At 37.5% G+C, this 24,906-nt stretch overlaps 1 protein-coding gene across 1 annotated transcript in view; it reads right to left on the bottom strand.

Moving 5' to 3' along the window:
• The window catches only part of LOC149221889 (fatty acid amide hydrolase-like), a 290,500-nt gene that overhangs the window by 11,075 nt on the left and 254,519 nt on the right, over positions 1-24,906 (bottom strand). Inside the window, exons 17-19 of the mRNA XM_089385269.1 lie at positions 12,287-12,351; positions 12,048-12,109; positions 11,826-11,921 (exon numbers count right to left, since the gene is read on the bottom strand). Coding sequence (XP_089241395.1) covers positions 11,826-11,921; positions 12,048-12,109; positions 12,287-12,351 — 223 coding nt within the window. The remainder of the gene's footprint in view (positions 1-11,825; positions 11,922-12,047; positions 12,110-12,286; positions 12,352-24,906) is intronic.

Raw genomic sequence — 24,906 nt, 5'->3', positions numbered from 1 at the left:
TTCTGAATTATTAATTCGACAAATAATGATAAATTCACTATTGCAATCTTCACAATGAAAACAATATGGAATATAAAAACAGGAACTAAGAAAATAATGAACACACATAAAATATGATGCCATTATTTTTGGACAATTGTCCCTGGAAAACCCTGCAGGGAAAACTAATGCAACAGATGAGGGTTTTATTATTATCTTCAACAATTTGAGAATACAATGAACTGCTTTCCTTTCACTGGCAAACCTCCAGTCAATATTGATCTCTACTAACAAAATATACTAGAGATTAACTATCTCCCTCTACAACTAGATCCTACCTCTTCCCTCTACAACTAGATCCTGCCTCTTCCGAAAACTCGCACTTCTTGTCTGGAAATGCATATGATTGCCTCTAGAAATTTGTTTAGCCTCTAGAACCTCCTCCCAACAAGTCATCTTGCCTCCTAGACTGCTCATGGCCTACTCGCTCTCCTTCCAGATGATAGATCCAGCCTCTAGCTCATTGAACGAGCTCCTCTGCTAGTCGCATTGTCTATTGGCAGCTTGCATTGGCTGAATATAACCTCCTTTGCAGATAATTCGACCTCCTCTTGCTGTCTCCCAGACATTGGAAAATACTGAAGAAAATTCCTCCGGACTCCTGCTCTCAAATCTCCATTGATCTCTCTGTCTTTGATGCTTCCCTAGCTTCAACTGCGCCCTTGCTAAATACCTGCAACTGGGTAGTTGAACTACTCATAATACAACTGATGCCCATCTCCAAGCCATTTGACTTGCTCTTATAATCTCTCGTTGGACTCTCAACAACCACAATCACATCTCAACCGATGGCTAAGAGCCTTTTGACTTCATCAATAGAAGCCTCTAGAGCAAAATCAAACTTCCTTAATTAATTTCCTTTAATTCAACAATTTTCTGAAATTAGACTTAGGAATTATTTAATTATTGGATAATTGATTTAATTAAGGCGTCTCCAAGTCTTTTCTCGCGAAACCTTTTATGGGTTTTGGATATTTCATGTTTCGTAGCCTCTTAGACATCATAGAGACTAGAATACTTGTCCGTTACTACCAAAAACTAACACTCCCTCTTAGCGAGGAAAGTGTTCTCCACTATACCCATCTGCTCTTTAAAGTAGACAAACTTTGCCCTTCCCAAGGCCTTCATGGGTGTATCAGTTACCTGCTACTCTGTGGGCACATGTAGATGAATTGATCCATGTTGCTGGTGTCTAACATCTATGATACCTCCTTCCTTCACATCTTCAAGCTGATTTGACTTCCTCTCACTAGAAATCACTGTGAAGAAAATATATTGGTTATCGTTGTCCACCATGCTACTGCGCATACTCTGATCTCACACAATTGATGCCTCTACGTTGCTACAACCACTACAATTGTGTGTATTGATCTCTCCCTGATCTACTGAGTCACCGCAAATGGCTCTGCAATTGTCTACCAAGTATTTGATTGCGCCTCATAACTGGCTTTGCAATTGTCTCTCAAGTATTTGATTGCACCTTGCTAACACTTCGATCCTCCTGCTACTTTACTACTTTGGGTCCCCATAGAAAAAGGTGTTGCTCCAATTGAGGAATCTCCTTAACAAAAACTAGATCTAATCTACTGATCAACCCTCCATGCCTAGATATAGACCTCTTGATGCTCCTCCCTCGGACTCTACCTGATCTGGCATATTGGAGTATCATACTCCTCCATCTGAGGATAATGCTACAAACATAGCAAACTCATCCTCCAATTTGGTGAAAAAGTCATCAATCTCTGCCGAAGTTGCTATCTGCTTCCCCTTCTTGTCCTTCTTCCTCTTTGGATGTTGGTTGATGTAGTGACCAAGTTCACCACATCCGAAGCACTTGACCTTCGACAAGTCCTTTTTTTATTAACGACAAATATCGATAAACTCACACTGCAATTCTTCACAAATAAAATACGCTACGGAAAAAACAACAAAAAAAATAAATAAATAAAATATATATATATATATATATATATCTATATATATATATATATATATATATATATGTATTGAAACTGAGAAAATAATGCGCACACACAATAAATTTGACACCATTATTTTTGGCCAGATGTCCCTGGAAAAATCCCGAAGGGAAAACCAGTGTAGCAGATGAGGGTTCTTTATTATTTAGCAATTTTAGAAATTACAACTGGTTTTCGTAGAATGGCAAACCTATGACAAATATTGATCTCCACAACCAAAATAAATTGGAGACTCATTGTCTTCCTCTGCAACTCGATCTAACCTCTCCCAACCAGTTCACACTTACTTTGGCTATTCGCACTTCTTGATTGGAATGCGCACTACTGGTCTCGGGAAATTTCTACAACCTCTGGAAAAACCTCCCTGCAAGTAAAACTGCCTCCTATAGCTACTAGACCCACTTTCTTTGTCTCTGAGAAATAGTTCCAACAATTGGAAACTGAAATGTGGTCTTCTCTTGCAACTCCACTTGATGAACTAGCTAACTCACACTATTATTTCGGCCTCCTTCTACAGGTAATTTCAGCCTCCTCTTCCTGTCTCTAGAACACTGGAAAATACTACGGAAATCTCCTCCGAAATCTTGCTCCCAAATCTCTGTTGAAACCCTTTTGCCGGTGTCTCTCTAGCTTCAACAGTGCCCTCGCTGAATAACTACAACTAGGTAAGTCGAACTGCTCTGTGATTAATGTGAAAATTCGAAATCCCGAAATTTAACAATTTATTTAATGTTTCCTACAACAAATACTGAATAACTCACACTGCAACCTACACAAATAAAACTCGAAATAATAAATGCTGGAAGAAATGCTAGCGCACATAAATTTACACAGTTATTTTTGGACCAATGTCCCCAAAAAATCTCAACTTGGGAAAACTCACACTGCAATTCTTCACAAATAAAATACACTATGGAAAATAAAATAATGGAACTAAGAAAATAATGCACACAATAATTTTGACACCATTATTTTTGGCCAAATGTCCCTGGAAAAACGCCGAAGGGAAAACCAGTGTAGCAAATGAGGGTTTTATTATTATTTAGCAATTTTAGACATTACAACTGGTTGTCATAGAATGGAAAACCTCTGAGAAATACTGATCTCCACAACCAAAATAAATTGGAGACTCATTGTCTTCCTCTGTAACTTGATCTAACCTTTCCCAACCAGTTCGCACATCCTTTGGCTATTCGCACACTTGATTGGAATGTGCACTTCTAGTCTCGGGAAATTCGTACAACCTCTGGAAAAGCCTCCCTACAAGTAAAACCGCCTCCAATAGCTACTAGAACCACTTGCTTTGTCTCTGAGAAATAGTTTCGACAATTGGAAACTGAAATGTGGTCTTCTCGTGCAACTCCGCTTGATGAACTACCTAACTCACACTGCTATTTCAGCCTCCTTCTATAGATAATTTCGGCCTCCTCTTCCTGTCTCTAAAACACTGGAAAGTACTAAGGAAATCTCCTCCAGAATCTTGCTCCCAAATCTCTGTTGAAACCCTTCTGTCGGTGTCTCTCTAGCTTCAACTGTGACCTTGCTGAATCACTGCAACTAGGTAAGTCAAACTGCTCTGTGATTAATGTGAAAATTTGGAATCCCGAAATTTAACAATTTATTTAGTGTTTCCTACAACAAATACTGAATAACTCACACTGCAACCTACACAAATAAAACTCGAAATAATAAATGTTGGAAGAAATGCTAGCACACATAAATTTACACAGTTATTTTTGGACCAATGTCCCCGAAAAAACCCAACTTGGGAAAACCGGTGCAGCAGTGAGGGTTTGTTTTATTATGCAGCAATGAAATCTAAGTACATCTATGGATGCCCAAGTGGCAATCCAAACAGCAAGAAAATTTGAGTAAAATACTGAAGGGAATTACCCTTCTCCCACAAGCAATATCTGGCTGGACTTTCCCTATCAAGGACTCGGCCTCCTGGAGCATTGCATCAGCCTCTGCGTTGCTCTGCGTAGCTGGATGGACTAATTGCTTCAAACTGGGCTCAGATGAAGTCGTTCTGCCTCTAGATGCTGAGAAAAGAGTCTCTTCGGCTTTCTGGGACTCCTTCCCGACCTCTAGAACTGAGAATGAATTTTCTTCTCCCCAAATCAAACAGCCTGACTGAAGCTATTGCACTACCCCTCAGCGCTACCTCTTTGGGATAATTCGACTCACTTTCTATTGCCTCCCCCGATCTGGAAAATCTTTCCTCCGGATCACTATCTCTGCCCCTCACTCACTGCTTTGATCTCACTAGCTCTCTCTCCGGCAACTGACTGCTGCTACACAAGAAATCGATCTACCCATGAAATCGAACTGCTCAAGTGTCTTCACCAAGTGCCCAATCACTTCTTCTTATAATCCCCTGTTGGGACTCCAACGACCAAGATCAAATCTTAATCGATGGCTAGGATTAACTTGAAGTTGATCCATGTGAGTTTCTAGTCATTCACACCTTGACTTAATTAATTCTAATTAATTAGTCATATTCCCTAAGTTTAGACTGAGTAAATATTTAAAAACTGACTAATAATCTAATTAAGCAATTTCTAGACGGAATTTCTAGAAACGGCTTATGGGTTTTGGAGATATCATGTATTCTAGCCTCCACAAAATTTCAAAGCTAGAACAAATATGATGCTACAAAAACTAACACTCCCTCTTTGTGAGGAATGTGTTATAGTGCTCTACTACACATCCTGTGACAACACCCTGTCTCTGCATCATCTCTTGTCATGCTGCTAATGTTTGGTTACTGCTTCCCACCAACCACTACGCAACTGTGATATCTATTGCATCTATGTTGTTGCTGACCCTGTTGTACTGTTGCCAACACCACGATCTCCATCTCATTTGTTGTTGTTGCAACTACAACTGAGAAGCATCCTAAACACTGAATCAACTGTGATCAGTATGATGCATCTGTCTCCCGAGTCTCTGACTATTTGCTAGTATTTGCACTGTCACTGAGGAATCTGCATTGTTGCTGACTCTGCACTGTGCTCCCCAACATCTCACTGCTACTAGACTCTACATCTGTCACTCTGGCATCTAACTACATCTACTGCCACTGATCCCTTCTGCTACTCAATATTGTGGGCTCCCATAGCAAGGCACTGAGCCAAGAGGTGGACCTCCTCAAGGATCCTACCCATCTGTAGCACTCTAGGGCTACAACACCAAGTCACCCCACTTCACTCGTGGGGGTATATCAACAAACATGGCAAAGTCTTCCTCCAGCGTATCGATCTCTACGGATGTTGCCTGCTAATCCTACTTCTCCTCCTTGTCCTTCTTCTTGAGAGAACACTGGGTACTGTAGTGACCGAGCTCACCACATCTGAAGCACTTGACCTTTGACAAGTCATTCTTTTTCTTTCACTGCTCCCCCTGTCCTTGACTAGGACCCTTAAATGCGAGGGCCACATTCTCCTCCTCCTTCACCTGTTTTGATCTACTGCTGCTGCCACTAATGGAGCTCTTTAAAAGAGCTCGCCTCAACTCCTCCTACTATAAATTGAATCACATCCTGTCCCAACTTGGCAAGGTATCTCTGCCCAAAATACTTTGGACAAACACCTGCCACTCCTCGGAGACACTATTTAGTGCCAATCACACTAGCTCTGTGGGTTGAGGCACTGCCCCAACAGCTAACAACTGATCTCGGACCTCTTGAATCCTGGTGAGGAAGGGGTCTATGCTTTCCCCTTTTTGCATCCTGATGCATCTCAGCTTCTCCTCTAAGTACATCTTCCACTGCTCAAAAGTGCCCTGGTACAGTGTGGAGAGAGTCTCCCACATCTCTCTGGCAGTACCTTTCCCAGCTATGTGTGAAACAATGTGATCTTGGACCTTGTCTAGGAGCAACCTCTTTGCTCACGCCATCTCCTTTCTATACTCCTTCAACTGATCTGCATCCTGGGCCACTACTACCACTACATTAGGTCATATTCATCTAGAAGGAAGGACATCCTTGCCTTCCAGATGACATATTTGGAACATTGTTTTAAAACTCTGACTCGGTCGAGGGTAGACTCCGACTTGGTATCGACTCATCCGGCTCGATTTCAATGACTCGGTCGTTGTAAAAAATACATTAAATATTTATTTTTTATAAAAACACATAATTTTAAAGATTTTCATTCATGTTTCCAAACACATAGCATTAGAATATAGATAGAAGACAACATATGATCAAAGTAGGCTCATGAATATATCCATTATATCAAAATGGCACCCATTGCACTATCCAATACATACACGATGATGATATACAAATAAAAACAAAAACACATAACCAAGGAGGCTATAAATGGCCTCTACAACAAAAGTCTGTGACCAGTACTACTGGCTACTGCTAGAGTTTCCAACATCCTTTGGCTCAGTGTTACTTGGGAGCGGGAGCGAAAGAGGGGAGCGAAAGCGGGGAGCGAGGGCGAAAACGGGACCGGGATCGAAATTTTCAAAAGCTCCCGGTTTGGGAGCGAATCCCAAAGGAGTTTGACAACCAATGTCACTAACATCAAGGTACATGGAGGGATTGGTGCTCTTGATTAAATACGAGTTATATACCCTAATACATGACAAAATTCAATGGAAACATCGCAATCCCCCAATCCTGAAATCCTGAAAAACTGATAAGTCTGCTGGATTTTGAATGAAATCTAAAATTCTACTTTCTCCATATGCAATCCAATGAGGCCAGAACCACTCTCAATCATCCTGAGTCATTTCATGGTAATGTTAAAAATTTAAGTAAAAAGATGAAAATGAAGATTAAGGAGAATGTCACTTTTACTTTAACAATTTAACATTACCATGAAATTTGAATAGCATATCAATACTAGGAGAGGGGAATGGACCCCAAAGACCAAAAAACCAATTAATAAAACCATTTGGAGTCCCCCACACTTAGAAAAAAACATAAAAAAAATAAAAAAAATTGTGTTTTTGGGGGTTCACTGGCTGCTTTCCTTGACCCAGCCGGGTTGCAGTCGGTCGAACTGGTTCAAACACCAAGTTGAAATTTTTTTGGCTGACTCGGACCAACTCGGCCGAGTCGGTTTCGAGCTGGCCGGGTTTAAAAACACTGATTTGGAAGCACCATCCAACCTGTCCTAATCTCAAAGCCCAATAATGGTCATCTCAACAAATGTCGAAAATCTCCTCTTCCCTTCTGCTCAGCTATTGATCAGTTATTTGCACTCCCTTCTAGAGTGAGAAACTCTGCTCACAACGACTGTTGATCTGCAAGGGAAATCAAACTTCTTGAGACTAGAAGTTCCCTAAGGAAAATTTTCCCTCAGTGTGTGCTCTTCTTCCAACTAACGCCAGCTCTGCTCTAGCAAGCTACTGCAAAACTATTACGTTCAACTAGAGATTTGCTCTTGCGAAAAATTCTGGGTTGCTCCCTCTGCCTCTGGAATCCCTCGATCTGGAGAGATTGAATTTTTCTGTCACCCTCTCAGAAAAATCGAATCTCCTCAAGAAACTCGGCCTCTCGACAAAGTGATTGCGCTGCCTCTAGGGTTTCGATATGTGCCTACACTGGATAACGAAACTCCTTTCTCCACTACTGAGCTCTTCGACTATTCATCTGCACTCTAATACCATGTGAAAATTCGGAATCCCAAATCCTATTGCAACAACTGGGGATTATTCTTCTAATTGTTATTTTAAATTTAACAATTTTTTTACTGTTTCCTCCAACAAATACTGAATAACTCACACTGCAACCTACACAAATAAAGTTGTGGAATAATAAACAATGGAAGAAATGATAGCACACACACATAAATTTACACATTTATTTTTGGATCAATGTCCCCAGAAAAACTGGTGCAACAGTGAGGGTTTATTTTATTATGCAGCAGTGAAATTTGAGTACATCTATGGATGCCCAACTGGAAATCCAAACAACAAGAAAATCTGAGTAAAATACTGAAGGGAATTACCCTTCTCCCACAAGCAATCTCTGGCTGGACTTTCCCTATCAAAAACTCGGCCTCCTAGAGCACTGCGTCAGCCTCTGCATTGCTCTGCGTAGCTGACTGTACGACTTGCTTCAGACTGGGCTCAAATGAAGTCACTCTGCCTCTAGATGATGAGAAAATCGTCTCTCTGGCTCTCTAGGACTCCTTCCCGACCTCTGGAGCTGAGAACAATTTTCTTCTCCCCAAATCGAACTGCCTAACTAAAGCTACTACGCTGCCCCTCATCACTGCCTCTCTGGGATAATTCGGCTCACTTGCTGCTACCTCCCCGAATTTGGAAAATATTTCCTCCGAATCACTATATTCGCCCCTCACTCACTGCTTCGATCTCATTGGCTCTCTCTCTAGCAACTAATTGCTGCTACTCAAGAAACCGATCTTCTCATGAAATCAAACTGCTCAACTGTCTTCTCCAAGTGCACATAGACTTCCTTCTTATAATTTCATGTTGGGACTCTAATGGCCAAGATTAAATCTTAATCGATGGTTAGGGTTAACTTGAAGTCAATCTGTGTGAGTTTCTAGATCATTCACGCCTTGACTTAATTAGTTTTGATTAATTAGTCATATTCCCTAAGTTTAGACTTAAAAAATATTTAAAAACTAACTAATAATCTAATTAAGTCATTTCTAGGCAAAATTTCCAGAAATGATTTTTGGGTTTTGGTGATATCATGTATTCTAGCCTCTCCACAAAATTTCAAGGCTAAAACACATCCGATGATACAAAAACTAACAATTAACTGTCTCTCTCCAACCCCATTGACCCTGCTCTTATAATCTTCTGTTGGGCAACTAATGACCATGATCACATCTCAATCGATGGCTAAGATCATCGTGACTCCATCAACTTACTTTTCCAGAAGTTTCTAGAGCAAAATTGACCTCCCTCAATTAATTTGATTTAATTAACTACTTTTTCTAAGTTAGACTTAGGAAATATTTATTATTGGTTAGTTAATCTAATTGAGGTGTTTCTAAGGCTTTTCTCGCGAAACCTTTTTTGGGTTTTGGAGATCTCATGTTCCTTAGCCTCTTAGACATCATAGAGACTATAACACCTATTCATTGCTACCAAAAACTAACACTCCCTCTTAGTGGGGAAGGTGTTCTCCACTATACTCATCTGCTCTCTGAAGTCGACAAACTTTGCCCTCCCTAAGGCCTTCGTGAATATATCAGCGATCTGCTGCTTTGTGGGAACATGTTGTAGCCAAATTGATCCACGTTATCGGTGTCTGACATCTGTGATACCTCCCTCCTTCACATCTTCAAGTTGATTTGACTTCCTATCACTGGAAATCATTGTGAAGAAAATATATTGGTCATCATTGTCCACCATGCTACTGCGCATACTCTAATCTCACACTACTAATGCCTCTGCATTGTTGCAATTGTGTGTACTGATCTCTCCCTGATCTATTGAGTCATTGTAGCTGACTCTGCAATTGTATCTCAAGTATCTGATTGTGCCTCACAACTAGATCTGCAACTCTCTCGAGTATCTGACTACGCCTTGTTGACACTTTGATCCTCTTGCTCCTTTACTACTTTGGGCTCCTATAGCAAAAGGTATGGGTCCAACTGAAGAATTTCCTTAACATCAACTGGATTTGATCTATTGATCAAACCTCCATGGCTAGATCTAGACCTCCTGTTGTTCCTCCCTCAAACCCTACCCGATTTGGCATACTGGAGTATCATACTCCTCTATCTAAGGATAATGCTTCAAACATAGCAAACTCATCCTCCAATCTTGCGGACAAGTCATTGATCTCTACCGAAGTTGCTATCTACTTCCCCTTCTTGTCCTTCTTTTTCTTTGGACACCGACTAACGTAGTGACCAAGTTCACCACATTCAAAGCACTTTACGTTCAACGAGCCCTTTTTCTTCTTTTCTCCTTCAGAGTCTTGTCCTTGGCTGGGACCCTTCTTCACTTTTCCCTTCCTTGCAAGAGTGACGTTGTCTTCCTCTTCCTCTACCTTTAGTCCCTTGCCACTGTTGTTGGGAGTACCCTCGACAAGATTGAGCCTCGACAAAGATAGATGAATTGTTGCAGTTGGAGAGAAGCCGACAGAAGATGAACTAGTGCATACAACTCTAAACGGGTTTACCAAGGAATGGCGAACCTTCATTCAAGTGATTACTGGATGGGATAAGCTACTAGATTGGAAACACCTGTGGAGTTACTTCACTCAGGAGGAGTTGCAGCTCAGTCTCTTCGAGGGTACTACCAACAGCAGTGGCAAGGGACTGGAGGTAGAGAAGGAGGAAGAAAATGTCGCTCTTGCAAGGAAGGGAAAAGCGAAGAAGGGTCCCACCTAGGGATAGGACTCTAAAGGAGAAAAGAAGAAAAAGGACCCGTTGAAGGTCAAGTGCTTCGAATGTGGTGAACTTGGTCACTGTGTTCGTGAATGTCCAAAGAGGAACAAGAACAAGAAGGGGCGAGTCTATCTAATGGATAGGTGTTGCCTTCTCAACACCTATCCATTATACAAAGTTGCCTTAAATGCAAGTTGTCAGCGCATGGTTCCACTGCTCATGGTTCTACCAAAGGTATGCCAAGGTTCCATGAGCATGAGAATTGCATATGAAACCTTGATGTACCTTTTGTGGAACCATGAACATAAGGGATCGTCCCTAACAACTTGCATTAAGACGAGTCTGTATAATGGATAGGCGCTGCCTAAGCTTTCAATGAGGTAAATGGAGCATATGGCAACCTCAGTCAAGTCAGCAAGTTTCCCAAGATATGTAACCTTGACAAAGAGATCTTACAAGCTTACACTCCTACAATATTTTCATAATGTAAATGGAGCATTCCAATAGTAGAATCTTTAGAAGAACCATTGTGTTACCATCATTCCCATGTTTCACATGTTGGAAATCTTCATTATAAGAGAAACATGGAAACCTGGTTTCTTTTGAGAAAGTTGCATTCATACTGAAATATTTTGACACAAGGTTAGTTGGCATGACTTCTATGTTTCGGATCTCATCGCAAGAGTAAAATGTCAAAGCAGAGGTGCTGCACCAAGTTATAGTATTTGTTCTTGAGAAGATGGGTTCTTGACACCTTATTTTAGTAGTATAATACCTACATATTTGCTAGAACAGATCTATGTTGGGAACAGAACTCGCTGAGAGACTAAATTTGAACTTCGAAGGAATCTTTTGCAATTCTCTAGTCAAGAACCATGGTGACTCCACGGAAGAACTGATGGCTGGAAGAAAATATCAAAACATGGAACCTCGATCTGTAGTTTAGTTACGACAGCATTGTCGCTTTAAAAAACAGCCCTCAAGACACACCAAACAATGCGCACTATTGATCTGTTGGAGACTTATATCACATTTGAACCCCATCACATGGGCAAATTTGGAAGGGCAGTGTTTGCCATGCATTCAGAAGATCTCAATGCTTAAATAGGTGTAACGTGTCCACAATTTTAGAGTTTATGGTCACTTTGACCTCACTCGTTGGTTTCAAACATCCAACCAGGTAATGGGACATGCAGCCACCTTTAAAATGTTAAAGCCCACTTTTTCTCAGGTTTCAAATAATTCCTTCTCCTTCAGCTAATTTCACAAAGGAAAACATTGTATAGGCACTATCATTAGTTGCAACATCAACGGATCCATTCATATTTCATCTTCAAGCATTTCCAAACGTGTGATGAACAGATACTTTGCATTCACATAACTATGTTTTAGATTTATTTGTGAGGTAGTATCAGAGGAGACAGCATGTTGAGTTGTTTAGAGATAATGATTTATTTAAGATGTAACAAAAGTATACCTCGATTGCAAACGCCAGACGTAGCAATGTTGCTTCAGACCAAGGGCGTCCAATAAATTGAATGCCAATTGGCATCCCTGACTTATCATATCCAACCTATAAAAATGTCCCAACAAAATATGCAAATTGAACGAAGTACAAAAAATCAGGAAAAAAAAATCTGCTGAGTGCAATAAAAGGTTAACATAGCCATTATACAAAGGAGATTGGATAAGAACCAACCGGAACAGTGATAGCAGGCAGTCCAAGAAAATTCCCTGCTACTTGGTACCTTACAAGTGCAGCTACTCATAAGAGGTAATTACAGTTAGTTGTTTGAAAATGACAAGTATTCACTTATACAAGCCCACAAATGTACAAGGATATATATATATATATAATGTGCCAAAGGAAATTGACATAATGTAAAAGTCGTTAGACACTCATTAATGTTAAAAGCATTTCTTTCAAAATTAGCTTACCACCATTGATATAATCAAGCTCCCCATATTTCAGGGCATCTTCTTGAATAGAATATGCAGTTACCCTGTTGAAGAAAACAGTTAAAAAGTCAAATGGATAAAATAAAAAAGCTCAAGATCCGCATGTGAAACTTTCAGTTCTGATTAATTGCACAGCTTCCTTTTTATCAAGCACTGCCCCGTGTTTTATCCTTTCGTTAACTTCAGATATCATTTCAAATTTTGGATTTACAGAAAACCAGACAAGATATCTCACCTTTTTTAACCAAAGCAGCCAACTAAATTTATCCTATGTGACGTATTAACGAGCTTAAGTTTCCTTAGACTTGTTTACTGAACTGAGAACAAACACTCCCAACTAGTGGAAAGAAAATGTATTTCTAAAATTTGGCAGAATGAAATATCAGAGAATCGTGATGGCCAACGGCTTTAAAAATAAAAACAATCTTAGATTAACTAGAAAGAGAACAGTCATTACCAATATGAAAACCTAAGCAATTGTGTATCCAGTACTCCTCCGTGCTCTTTAGAAATATAAATATAATGAGGACCCCCACCTCCACGATTCTGCGACTCACAAGCCTACACAACAGTCGAAGGCTCTAACTCAAAGCAGCAGGGTAGGTCATCAGAGTTTGCAATCGGCATTTATCAAAGTCAAAGTTGCTCGCCCAGGCTAGAGGCAGTGATTTGTATATATATATATGTATATATATAATTTATTTTTTAATTTTATTATAATGATAGTGATATAAATTAAATGTAAGTATCAAAATATTTATTTTATTATATATTTCTTATTATAAAAAAAAAAAATTTATTAAAAAATCATTAAAAAAAAAAAAAATGTTTTAAATAATAATAATAATTATTATTATTAATTTATTTAGATTTTTTAATAACTATTTAGATGAAATTAAAAGAAAATGATCAATTTTCCAAGTTGCAATTTTTTTTAAAATAAAATGAGATTTGGGTCTTCTAAATATTTAGTAGATCTCAATTAAAATGAATTTCAACTAGTTTAATTATTAATTACTATTATTATTATTATTATTATTATTTTTATTTCTATATAATTTTATTAGTTAAAATGTTTTATTGATAATTATAATGATTAATTATTTTATTTTATTTTATTTTATTTTTGTATAAATGAGATTCATTCTATTTTATCATAGAGATTTTTAATTTGTAAATAAGTTTTGTTACAATACCATGACATATTAATACCACATGCTCAACAAACCATAATTTATGTCTGTACAATATTTTTTTTATTAATCATTACATTACCCCTGACCTGTGGCTTGAGAAACCGTGACCTCGGGTCATCTAAGCCATCAAAATCACCACATGATTGGATTATTACCCACAAAGTTTAGAATTAGTGACCTTCACATCACAAAGTGACTTAATAGTACAACCCATCGCCATCTATTCTACCCACAATGGGCTTTTAATTAATCAATTTAATTAAAGGAAAGAAATGACATAATTATTTTGAAATAAATCTCAACCTTTGATTTGTAATTACTACTAACAATATTCTAAAATATTCCATGGGGTTAAATACATATCGTCCACTTAATAATTATTGATAATTAAATTAAAATTTTGAACATTTCAATCTTTCACTATCAAATTTGTGTCCAACTTCAAATTCATTAAATTTATATTTAAATTCAAACAATTTTTTTGTCCAACTTCAAAATCACCAAATTTAATTTCAAATTAACAAAACCAACTCCTAAATTCTACCAATACACTCCATATTTATATGTTCATATAAACATATAAATATTATATTTTTCAAAATAAATATTTTAAATTTAAATTTAACTTCCACAAAATATATATACTTCTCACCAATACACTCCATATTTACATGTTCATATAAATATTATATTTTTCAAAATAAATATTTTGAATTTAAATTTAACTTCCACAAAATATATATACTTCTCCCTCTTATTTCATCATTTCCTAATAAAGTAACTATGAAAATATCACAAATCTGTGTCACATCTAAAAACATCTCCATACTTCCTCTGGGCATTTAGCTTAAAATATTTACTCATCTTTTGTAAGCTTTCCATCTCTATCAAACTCTTAAGAAACAACTTAAAATCTAAATTCCAAAACTACAAGTACATGCCTCTCACAAATTTCTCCCACCTCTTCAGTGAATATCCATGCATATGGTGCAATGTTACCAAACTCAACTCAAATAAAGATCCCTCAACTTTCAGTAATCATTTAACTAATAGAATATTCACTCTTACTTCGTAAGTTTTTCATTCTTATCAAATTTTTAAGAAACAACTTAAAAACTAAATTCCAAAACTATAATTACATGCATTTTACAATTTTTTCTTCTCACTTTTTTCATGAATATTTATGAAATGAAATGAATATAATATATGGGACCATTAGTTTCCCTTTCTTTTGTCTTTTGCAATTCAATTTTTTTATTATTCAAATTTATGATGAGCTAACTCAACCTTATTGCACCATGAATATAGTGCAATGTTACCAAACTCTAAGAAAGTCTTGGCTAGTCAAAAAATTATAAATTTATTCAAAAAAAACTTTAAAAAGAAATATTGAATAATTTAAAATAAAATTTAAATTTACATCAATAATGTCTTAAAAATATTGAATTACAAAAACAAAAAAAAACTCATAATTTTATACACTATTTTTAACTTGATAGATGTTAAAATATCATTTCATTTTAATACCAAAACGATTTCAATACCAAAACGAGAAATGAAAACTAGAAACATTGATCCAAAATGAGAAATGAAAACTTAAAGCATTGTAACTAAATTGAAAACAGGTTCGTCAGTCATTCTTGAGTTTACCGTTTTGACTCAGGTGGAGTTTTGCTCGCGCTTACTTACGAGTCAAACTTTATGACTCGTGAGAAAAGCCAAACTTGATTATCAGTATCCAAATTTGACTTACGAGGTTTTGGAGGATTTTGGAGGATTTTGTCACTTTAACTATTGCACTTCGGCGTTTATCCCGCGCTACATGCTTCCGTTGCTCCACAGCTGATCTATGTTGCTTCGCAGCATATTGTAACATTGCGAATTCAATTTCACTTTTGTAAATATGTGTAATGGTAAATTTCAAGTTAATACCGCTTTTTTAGAGAGACTCAGAGAGACTCACCCCCTCGTTTTTAAAACTATGATTTTTATCATCTTGCAGTCTGTGTCTTTTGTGTTGGATTTAGAGACGTCTAATTACAAATATTAAGTTGGACATACGTGCATTGTGATTATAATGTCAAATACTGTCAGCGAGATTACATTTATGTAATGATTAAAATATGCCAAATAATGTGATTAATTAAATCATGGCATTATACGTATTTAAATAAGGATTTGGATACAAATACATATAGAATAATGTTAATCAATTACAATTGTTAATGGACCGATTATAATTGATTAAAAATAATAGCAGTAATAAATTTGAGCTGAATAAGGAAATCAGAATCTATTCTGATTGATTGATTGATTGATTTCAAAATCTGAAATTTCAGATTTCTTGACAGACTTGTTTCAGCTAAATTTTAGGCTGCCCTAGGATTGTGGTTTTGCACTGCTATAAAAGGGCTGAGTCTCCAAGGCTTGCAATCACTCAGAAAAATTGTCTGCTCCATTGAAGACTAGATACTCTGTCATTTAGGATAGCCAGAGAAAAGGATTGCAAGTTCTTGGAAGGATTCAAGAGCCAACAACTCAAGTAAAGCCCAGGAGCCTTTTGAAGATGGAAAGTAAGTTCCGCTGTGCATTGATTTTGATTTCTTACAAAGGAATAGATCTTGGTTAAGGGGTTTAAAGTAATTAAGAAAACCCACAAAGTAAATCTTTCAATTGGTATCGGAGCACCCTTATGTAAGAATCCGTAACTGTTTTTTTTTTTTTTTTTTTTAAATTTCGTTTTGAGTTTTTGAGCTGCCAAAGATCAGGGCCAACTGTAACTTCATGTAAGATATATGTTGGTCCCTCTGTTTTCTGTGAAATCTAATATTTGTACTTGACCATCATGATATAGTCTATTTGTTTGTTTCCTCTGAAATAAAAAAAAAAAAAAAAAAAAAAAAAAAGAGATAAGACGATTTGTTTCCTCTGAAATAAAAAGGAGTTAACGGTCTTAGACAGCAGCCTGAAATAACTCGCTTCTGAGAGGAATGCAAACTTCTGGAAATCATAAATACAAATCGATATTAGTACGGATTTCAAAGTTTATTTTGCAGCCATTAATTTTTAGATTATACGACTTATCAATGGTTTCTTAGTTGAGTTTAGCTCAGGAAGAAACTATTTCTGATGTCATACATCAGAATGACATATAAAAAAAAAAAAAATTAACAGGCGTGAATTGAAGAAGGATATACCATAACACATAAGGTGGACTGAATCATGTCTCTTATGTTATATCCAACATATGTGACATAGGTCAAATTAAAAATACAGACTGAGATTTCTCTTAAAAGTGGCCTGTATGTAGTGAGGATGGCAGTTGCAAGGGACTAACATTCACGGTGGAATTTAGACATCCTCCAATGCCATTAAAATATGCCTCAACTATTTATTTGTAAATGCCACGTCAGAGTAATTAGCATAATGTAAATTGAGGTAAGGGTTTTATTCACTGCGCAATTTTTACTCCACCTTGTAGAGATTTGGTGAGACTCAGTGTGGGACTGATATTTTTTTCACTATCTATGAATTAATCATTCAATGCCCATACTTCCTCAAAATGATATGGTTTTTTTTCTTTGCTTACTGTTGTGAGGACGTCTCATGCTAAAGCCACATGTTATCTCTATTACAATGGCATTATTGGTAGCTCTGTGTGGAGTGGATCTTCCACTGCCTTTTATTGTCACAGAAATTTGTGTGAATCCTGAAGGTTCTGATTATTTTTTGGAATATTCATCTTCGATTAACTGTTTTTTGGTATATTGTATGTGGTTCTATTGTAGTCCCAATAAATTTAAAATCACTAATACAACAAATTTGTTATTTTTAATAATGTGAATTCTCACTGCCCGTGCTCAAACGCTGTATTTCGTTGTTGGGGAAGTGGGTGATGGTGGTTTTGAATGCAGTGTTGTGCAACACAACAAAATTGTACTTTTATTTCAAAATTACCATGTTTCAAGAAGGTTATGGTGGCTCTGTAACAACAAAATGATATAAATTATAATTATGAAGTATTCTAACTAAGTTATTTCCCATTTTCAAAATCTTTTTTATTGTTGTTTGCTCTGGTGGGTTTGTGTGCAATGCTGTCCAAAACAACAAAATGGTATGTTTAATTCTGAGCATTTTCAGCGTGTTGGTTGACAATGTTATATAATAAATCTAGCTGAGTTGTGGCGTTGATTTATCTTTGGGATCTGGCTTTCTGGAGAGGGCCATTTTCAAAGTGCTTGTCATATGCAGAACCCTGGTCATGACAGTCTTCATTTGCATTAACACTGTTGTTTTAATATTTATGGATAATTATTTTGATGAATATAGTTGACATATTAAATTTAAAAGAGTTATGAGATACTATATTCTATATAGGACGAGTGGATTCTATAGGTACGTCCTAGATTAGGTTTTAGACATAATTTTGGAATCTAACTAAAGACGGTGTTTGGTATACATGTGTTGTTTTCGCATGAGTCAAGCATTGATGTTCGCAAACGAACCGCTCTCTGTAAGACGATTGCAAGGATGACTCATGACAAGTTGAAGTAACGTGCTGGCAATGGACGTGGGTGTTAGCTTTCCCAAAGGAGGGTTGGCGCCTGCTAAGTTGTTTGGTGCATAAGGGTAGCCTGAAGGTAATGATTGCACCCAAAGGTGTTTCATTACTGAATGGTGTTTTGGCTAAAGTTTTAATGGAGCAAATAGTTTTACACATGCCTTTAGATAGATTTTAGAATTATGATTAAATCGTGACGCATCGTATCTAAATTATTTCCTTGTTCTTGAATTTTTCAGATCCAAACATAATGTTAAGTCTAAGTCAGATTAAGCCCCTCATGGGGAACAATTTCAAACAGTGGGAGGAAAAGCTGAAATTAGTCTTAGGGATCATGCAATTGGACACAGCACTGAGATTTGATTGCCCCAAGCCTAATAAAGAGAGTGAGGTAACTCCTCAAGAGAAGGCTGATATTGCTAGATGGGAGCATTCAGATCGCATGTGCATAATGGTGATGAAGCAAACGATCCATGAGACCTTTCGAGGCATCATACCTAATACAGAGACAGGCGTTGTTGCTTACCTTAAGGCCCTTGAAGAAAAATTCACAAAGAGTAAAAAGACTGATGTTAGTACACTCTTTGTGAAGTTGGCAACAATAAAATACAAGGGAAAAGAAGGGGTTAGAGAGCATGTTATTGAGATGACAAGACTTCAACGTGCCTTGAAAGGGCATAATTATGACATCTCTGATGAGGTTCTCATTGAGTTCATTTTTCTGTCTCTCCCGTCTAACTTTAGTCAATTCAAGATGACTTATAATTGTCAAAAAGAGACGTGGACATTACCTGAGTTTGAGGCTTGGTTGGTGCAGGAGGAAGAGAGACAGAAAATGACTAAGGGAGAAAGTGCTCATGTAGTAACATCTAATCCTAAGGGTAAAGGCAAGAAGCGCAAGTTTACTGCCAAGGAAAAGGGACCTACCAAGGTAGCTGCAAACAATGCCGCGCAGAAAAGCAAGAAGGAAGATACTTCTGCGAAAGCAGGAGAAAGGAACTGTTTTTTCTGCAAAGCGCCAGGACATACAAAGAAATTCTACACCAACTATCATGCATGGTTGGCAAAGAAAGGTATGTCTCTTGCTTTGGTTTGTTCTGAAGTTAATTTAAGTTCTGTATCTAGATATACTTGGTGGATAGATTCAGGTGCAACGACTAACATCAGTATGTCGATGCAGGGTTGCCTAAGCCATCGCAAGCCAAGTGAGGCAGAGCGCTACGTTTACGTAGGAAATGGCAATAAAGTAGAAGTGGAAAGCATAGGAAAATTTAGATTATTATGTAAGACAGGATTTTATTTAAGTTTTGATGCTTTAGTGGTTCCATCTTTCAGAAGGAACCTAATTTCTATATCTTATTTGGACAAAAATGGTTATGTATGTTCATTTGGTAATGGAAATTTCAGTTTGTGTCAAGATTCTAAGCTTCTTGCTTCTGGTATCCTGTCTTCTTATGATAATCTTTATTTTCTAGATATAGACACTTCACATTCAGAGGCACTGCATATAGATAATAGAAAACGTAAATTAACTTGCGAGAAATCTGCAACATTATGGCACAAGCGATTAGGACATATCTCTATGAAAAGGATAGAACGTCTTGTGTCTAATGAAATTCTCCAACCTTTAGATTTTACAAACTTAAGTGATTGTGTAAATTGTATAAAGGGAAAACAAACTAATAAACGTAAGTATGATGCAAAAAGGTGTAATGATGTCTTAGAATTGATTCATATGGATATCTGTGGTCCTTTTCCAAAGGCTACAAGAAATGGTGACCGTTACTTTATCACATTCATAGATGATTATTCAAGATATGGTCATATTTACTTAATAAAAGAAAAGGCAGAAGCATTAGACGTGTTCATAAAGTTCAAAACGGAAGTTGAGTTACAACTTAACAAACGTATAAAGTCCATTCGTTCTGATCGTGGTGGTGAATACTACGGTCGTTATGATGGATCAGGAGAACAGCGTCAAGGTCCCTTTGCAAAATACTTAGAGGAATGCGGAATTGTGCCTCAGTATACGTTGCCAGGTTCGCCTGCAATGAATGGTGTTGCTGAGCGACGAAATCGCACCCTTAAAGACATGGTGAGAAGTATGATTGCTCGTACAACTCTACCTGAGAATTTGTGGGGAGAAGCCTTAAAGACTGCAGCATACATACTTAATAGAGTGCCTACTAAAGCAGCTAACAAGACCCCTTACGAGTTATGGGTTGGGCGCAAGCCTAGCTTGAATCATTTGAGAGTTTGGGATGTCCATGTGAAGCTAGGCCTTATAAGCCAAGCAAAAAGAAACTGGACGAAAGAACCGTTAGTTGTTACTTTATAGGCTATTCTGAACGATCTAGGGGGTTCAAATTCTATAATCCAACAGAACATACAGTTTTCGAGTCAGGAAGTGCAAAATTTTTTGAGGATAATGAGTTTGTGGGGGGAGATATGACAAAAGATAGTATTTTTGAAGAAGAAGAGACGAATGCGAATGAGACTATGGACCAAAGTCCTAGTTTTGTTCAAATTCCGATTGCGTTTAGAAATACATCTTTTGACAATGTGCAAACTTCATCATCCCAAACAACTCAGTTAGAAACTCAACATGGAATAGAGAACACAAATGGACCTGAACCCAACCCAAACCCTCACATTGACATGACAAATGTTGATGGCCTAGGGCCTGTGGGAGAGTCAGAAGTTGGTAATGATGTTCTTCCTCCTGTTGAAGATCAAGTTGTAAATGAACCTCAAGAAAATCTAGAGCCTGTGCCAATTAGGAGATCTACTAGAGAGAAAAGATCTACACAATCAAAGGATTATGCATATCTTCAAGAACATGAGTTTGACATTGGCATGTTTGAAAATGATCCTGTTAATATCAAACAAGCTGTGGAAAGCTCTAACTCTCAAATGTGGATTAATGCCATGAATGAAGAGATGAAATCTATGTATGACAATGACGTTTGGGATATCGTTCCGTTGCCTAAAAACAAGAAACCCGTTGGTTGCAAATGGATTTTTAAGACTAAGCGGGATTCTAAAGGCAATGTTGAAAAATACAAGGCACGTCTTGTTGCGAAAGGTTTCACACAGAAAGAAGGCATTGATTATAAAGAGACTTTCTCTCCAGTTTCATCGAAAGACTCTTTAAGGATTATATTGGCGCTTGTAGCACATTATGATTTAGAACTTCATCAGATGGATGTAAAGACGGCGTTTCTCAATGGTGACATTGATGAAACGATCTATATGAAGCAGCCAGAAAACTTTGTATCAGGTGATGCAGGGTCTATGGTTTGCAGACTTAAGAAATCTATCTATGGGCTAAAACAAGCATCTCGACAATGGTATTATAAGTTTCACCAAGTTATTAGCTCATTTGGTTTTGAGTCTAACATAGTAGATGAATGTATATACCTTAAGTTCTGTGGGAGTAAATTTATTTTCTTGGTTTTATATGTAGATGACATATTGCTTGCCAGTAACGATAAGGACATGTTGCATCAAACTAAGAATTTTTTATTTAAGAACTTTGAAATGAAAGATCTTGGTGATGCATCATTTGTTCTAGGGATTGAAATACTTAGAGATAGATCTCAAGGTATTCTGAGGTTATCCCAGAGGAACTATATCGATAAGATTCTAACAAGATTTGGCATGCAAAACAGCAAACCAGGAGATACCCCTATATCAAAAGGAGATAAGTTTAGTCTGAAACAATGTCCCCAAACTGACTTAGATAAAAACCTCATGAAAGATATTCCCTATGCCTCGGCCGTGGGTAGCATCATGTATGCACAAGTATGCACGCGTCCGGATATTGCGTTCATTCCCGGATTGCTAGGGAGATATTTGAGTAACCCAGGTATGGAACACTGGAAGGCAGCCAAGCGAGTGTTGAGATACCTAAAGAGAACAAGGGACTATATGCTCACGTATCGGAGATCGGAACAGCTCGAGGTCATTGGATACACCGACTCTGATTTTGGAGGATGTGTCGACAACATGAAGTCAACATCAGGATACATCTTTATGATGGCAGGTGGTGCTGTGTCATGGAAGAGCGCTAAACAGTCATTGGTAGCCTCCTCCACTATGGCAGCTGAATTTGTTGCATGTTTTGAAGCATCTAATCATGGCGTATGGCTGAAGAACTTCGTCACAAGTCTGAAAATTGTGGATTCTATTCAGAAACCACTCAAATTATTATGTGACAACAATTCAGCAGTGTTATACGCAACCAACAACCGAAGTTCGTCAAAGTCGAAGTACATTGACATTAAGTTTTTGGTTGTAAAAGAGAGAGTGCAGAATAATGAATTATGTATAAAACACATAGGTACAGACTCCATGATTGCGGATCCTCTTACTAAAGGATTACCACCCAAGAAGTTTCACCAACATGTTGCTTGTATGGGTGTAATATCTGTTTAGGATAATTAGAAAAATGTGGGAGTCTGAATATGTTTTAAGTTCTGTTTTTTGATGTTCTATGTAATGCAATTGTAAACAATTTTGATGATATATACAAGTTGCATTCAGTTTCAGTTTCATTATTTCTTTCTTTAAAGTTTAAATTTTTTGGCCTCATAAAGTAAAGTAAAGGTGACTCAATTAGAAATAGGCACGTCTAATCACACTTGCGTGAAATTTCTAAACTATATGTCCAAATCAGATTCATGTCATTCAGTTATGTTGGCAGCGTGATTTATGTCAGTTTAGTTGCGAATAAATGTGACAAATGCCGCTTAAGTCCTTTGTTAGCATAATTGATGGACGGAATTGTTTAAGAAATACGATAAGTAAAGACAGAAAAGTTGCATGCAATAAAGTTAAGGATATATAATCAAAAGGTTGAACTTGTCCATGTGGGAGATTGTTGGATTTAGAGACGTCTAATTACAAATATTAAGTTGGACATACGTGCATTGTGATTATAATGTCAAATACTGTCAGCGAGATTACATTTATGTAATGATTAAAATATGCCAAATAATGTGATTAATTAAATCATGGCATTATACGTATTTAAATAAGGATTTGGATACAAATACATATAGAATAATGTTAATCAATTACAATTGTTAATGGACTGATTATAATTGATTAAAAATAATAGCAGTAATAAATTTGAGCTGAATAAGGAAATCAGAATCTATTCTGATTGATTGATTGATTGATTTCAAAATCTGAAATTTCAGATTTCTTGACAGACTTGTTTCAGCTAAATTTTAGGCTGCCCTAGGATTGGGGTTTTGCACTGCTATAAAAGGGCTGAGTCTCCAAGGCTTGCAATCACTCAGAAAAATTGTCTGCTCCATTGAAGACTAGATACTCTGTCATTTAGGATAGCCAGAGAAAAGGATTGCAAGTTCTTGGAAGGATTCAAGAGCCAACAACTCAAGTAAAGCCCAGGAGCCTTTTGAAGATGGAAAGTAAGTTCCGCTGTGCATTGATTTTGATTTCTTACAAAGGAATAGATCTTGGTTAAGGGGTTTAAAGTAATTAAGAAAACCCACAAAGTAAATCTTTCATTTTGGTCTTCCAGCCCAACGACTACACCCAAACACCAAACCCTGCTTCCTAAATCTTCAATATTGTTCGTTTCTAAGTTAAACCATGATTGTTGTTTCCACTCCGGAAAAACCCGCAATACTGTTGTGACTTCTATTCGGCATACCCCATCACTTATCTCACGCCCCAAATTTCATTTGAATTTTTTTGCTCCAAAGTGACTACTAAACTTAAAAAATTACTAACGCCCAGCATCAATCATTACTCCACGAAACATATTTGTTTCAGATCAAATTCCTTCCCCCAAGGAAAATTGATATCCACCAAAAAAAAATGAAAGAGTTGTGTTATAAGACCAACAATTTAGTCTATCAAACTCAGTGTTTTCGTTCTTGGCGTAGAGTTTTAAGGCACTTGAAACCATAATTATTGAAATACGATTTTAAAAAAAAGTAATACAACTAGGTGGAGGAATTGCCCAATTTCCATCGCCGCCCGAAAAAACGTCCGTCTTCAACCATCAGCAATTCCTCCGCCCTCCGCCACCTTTCGCGAGCTCCGCCACCCTCCTTTCCCGACCGCTCCGTTCGAACATGTCAGACTGCTCCGTTCCACCCTGTCAGACAGTGGATAAGACAGTGCACGATACTCATTCAATGCAACTTGGGTGCTCAAAATTTCAAAATTCAAATGTTATTTCCGCGGCCAAAGTGCCCACGAAATTTCAATTGAAAAATTCATCGAGCAGAGATGGATTTGTATGAATCGTTCATATCTCTCGACGTAATCATGGGAGGTGTATGAATCGTTCATATCTCTCGGCCTCATGGGAGGGGTGAGCTCGCTCTTGTCTTCGATCCCCTCTCGAACTTGGGGCGGTCGTGATGTCTGTGCTGGCAGTGGGAATAGTTTGGCACATTCATAGCCAGAGGAACTCCTGCGCTTACCTGGTTGCGTTTAGCTGCTACAAGCCCCTGGAAGACCAAAAAATGAACACACAGCTCTCTGAATACGTCATTTGCAAGACCGATCACGTCATTTGCAAGAGCGATCTGATGCCTCGGGTAAACATTCACATAAAATCGGGCCTCGGGCAGGAGTCCTACGTGCCCAATTCTTTCTTCCAGGGCGACATTGTGTCGTCAATGGCCGAAGGGTGGCTAGAGATGTAGGAGGCCTTTGTTTCTACACTCGATAGATTGTTCATAGACAACGGCTTCCTGATTTATCGTAACTGATTGGCAAGGCATAGCCGTTCCATATAGAAATTTATCGCCTTCTCCGACGACGGACTGTTGCTCGAGTACCGGCCAGATGGAAATACT

The sequence above is a fragment of the Pinus tabuliformis genome, chromosome Q (genome assembly GCF_031772625.1).
Source record: "Pinus tabuliformis cultivar Carrire ecotype Pingquan chromosome Q, CPIR1, whole genome shotgun sequence".
NCBI classification, from domain to species: Eukaryota; Viridiplantae; Streptophyta; class Pinopsida; order Pinales; family Pinaceae; genus Pinus; species Pinus tabuliformis.
This window is presented reverse-complemented; position numbering and strand designations above follow the sequence as displayed.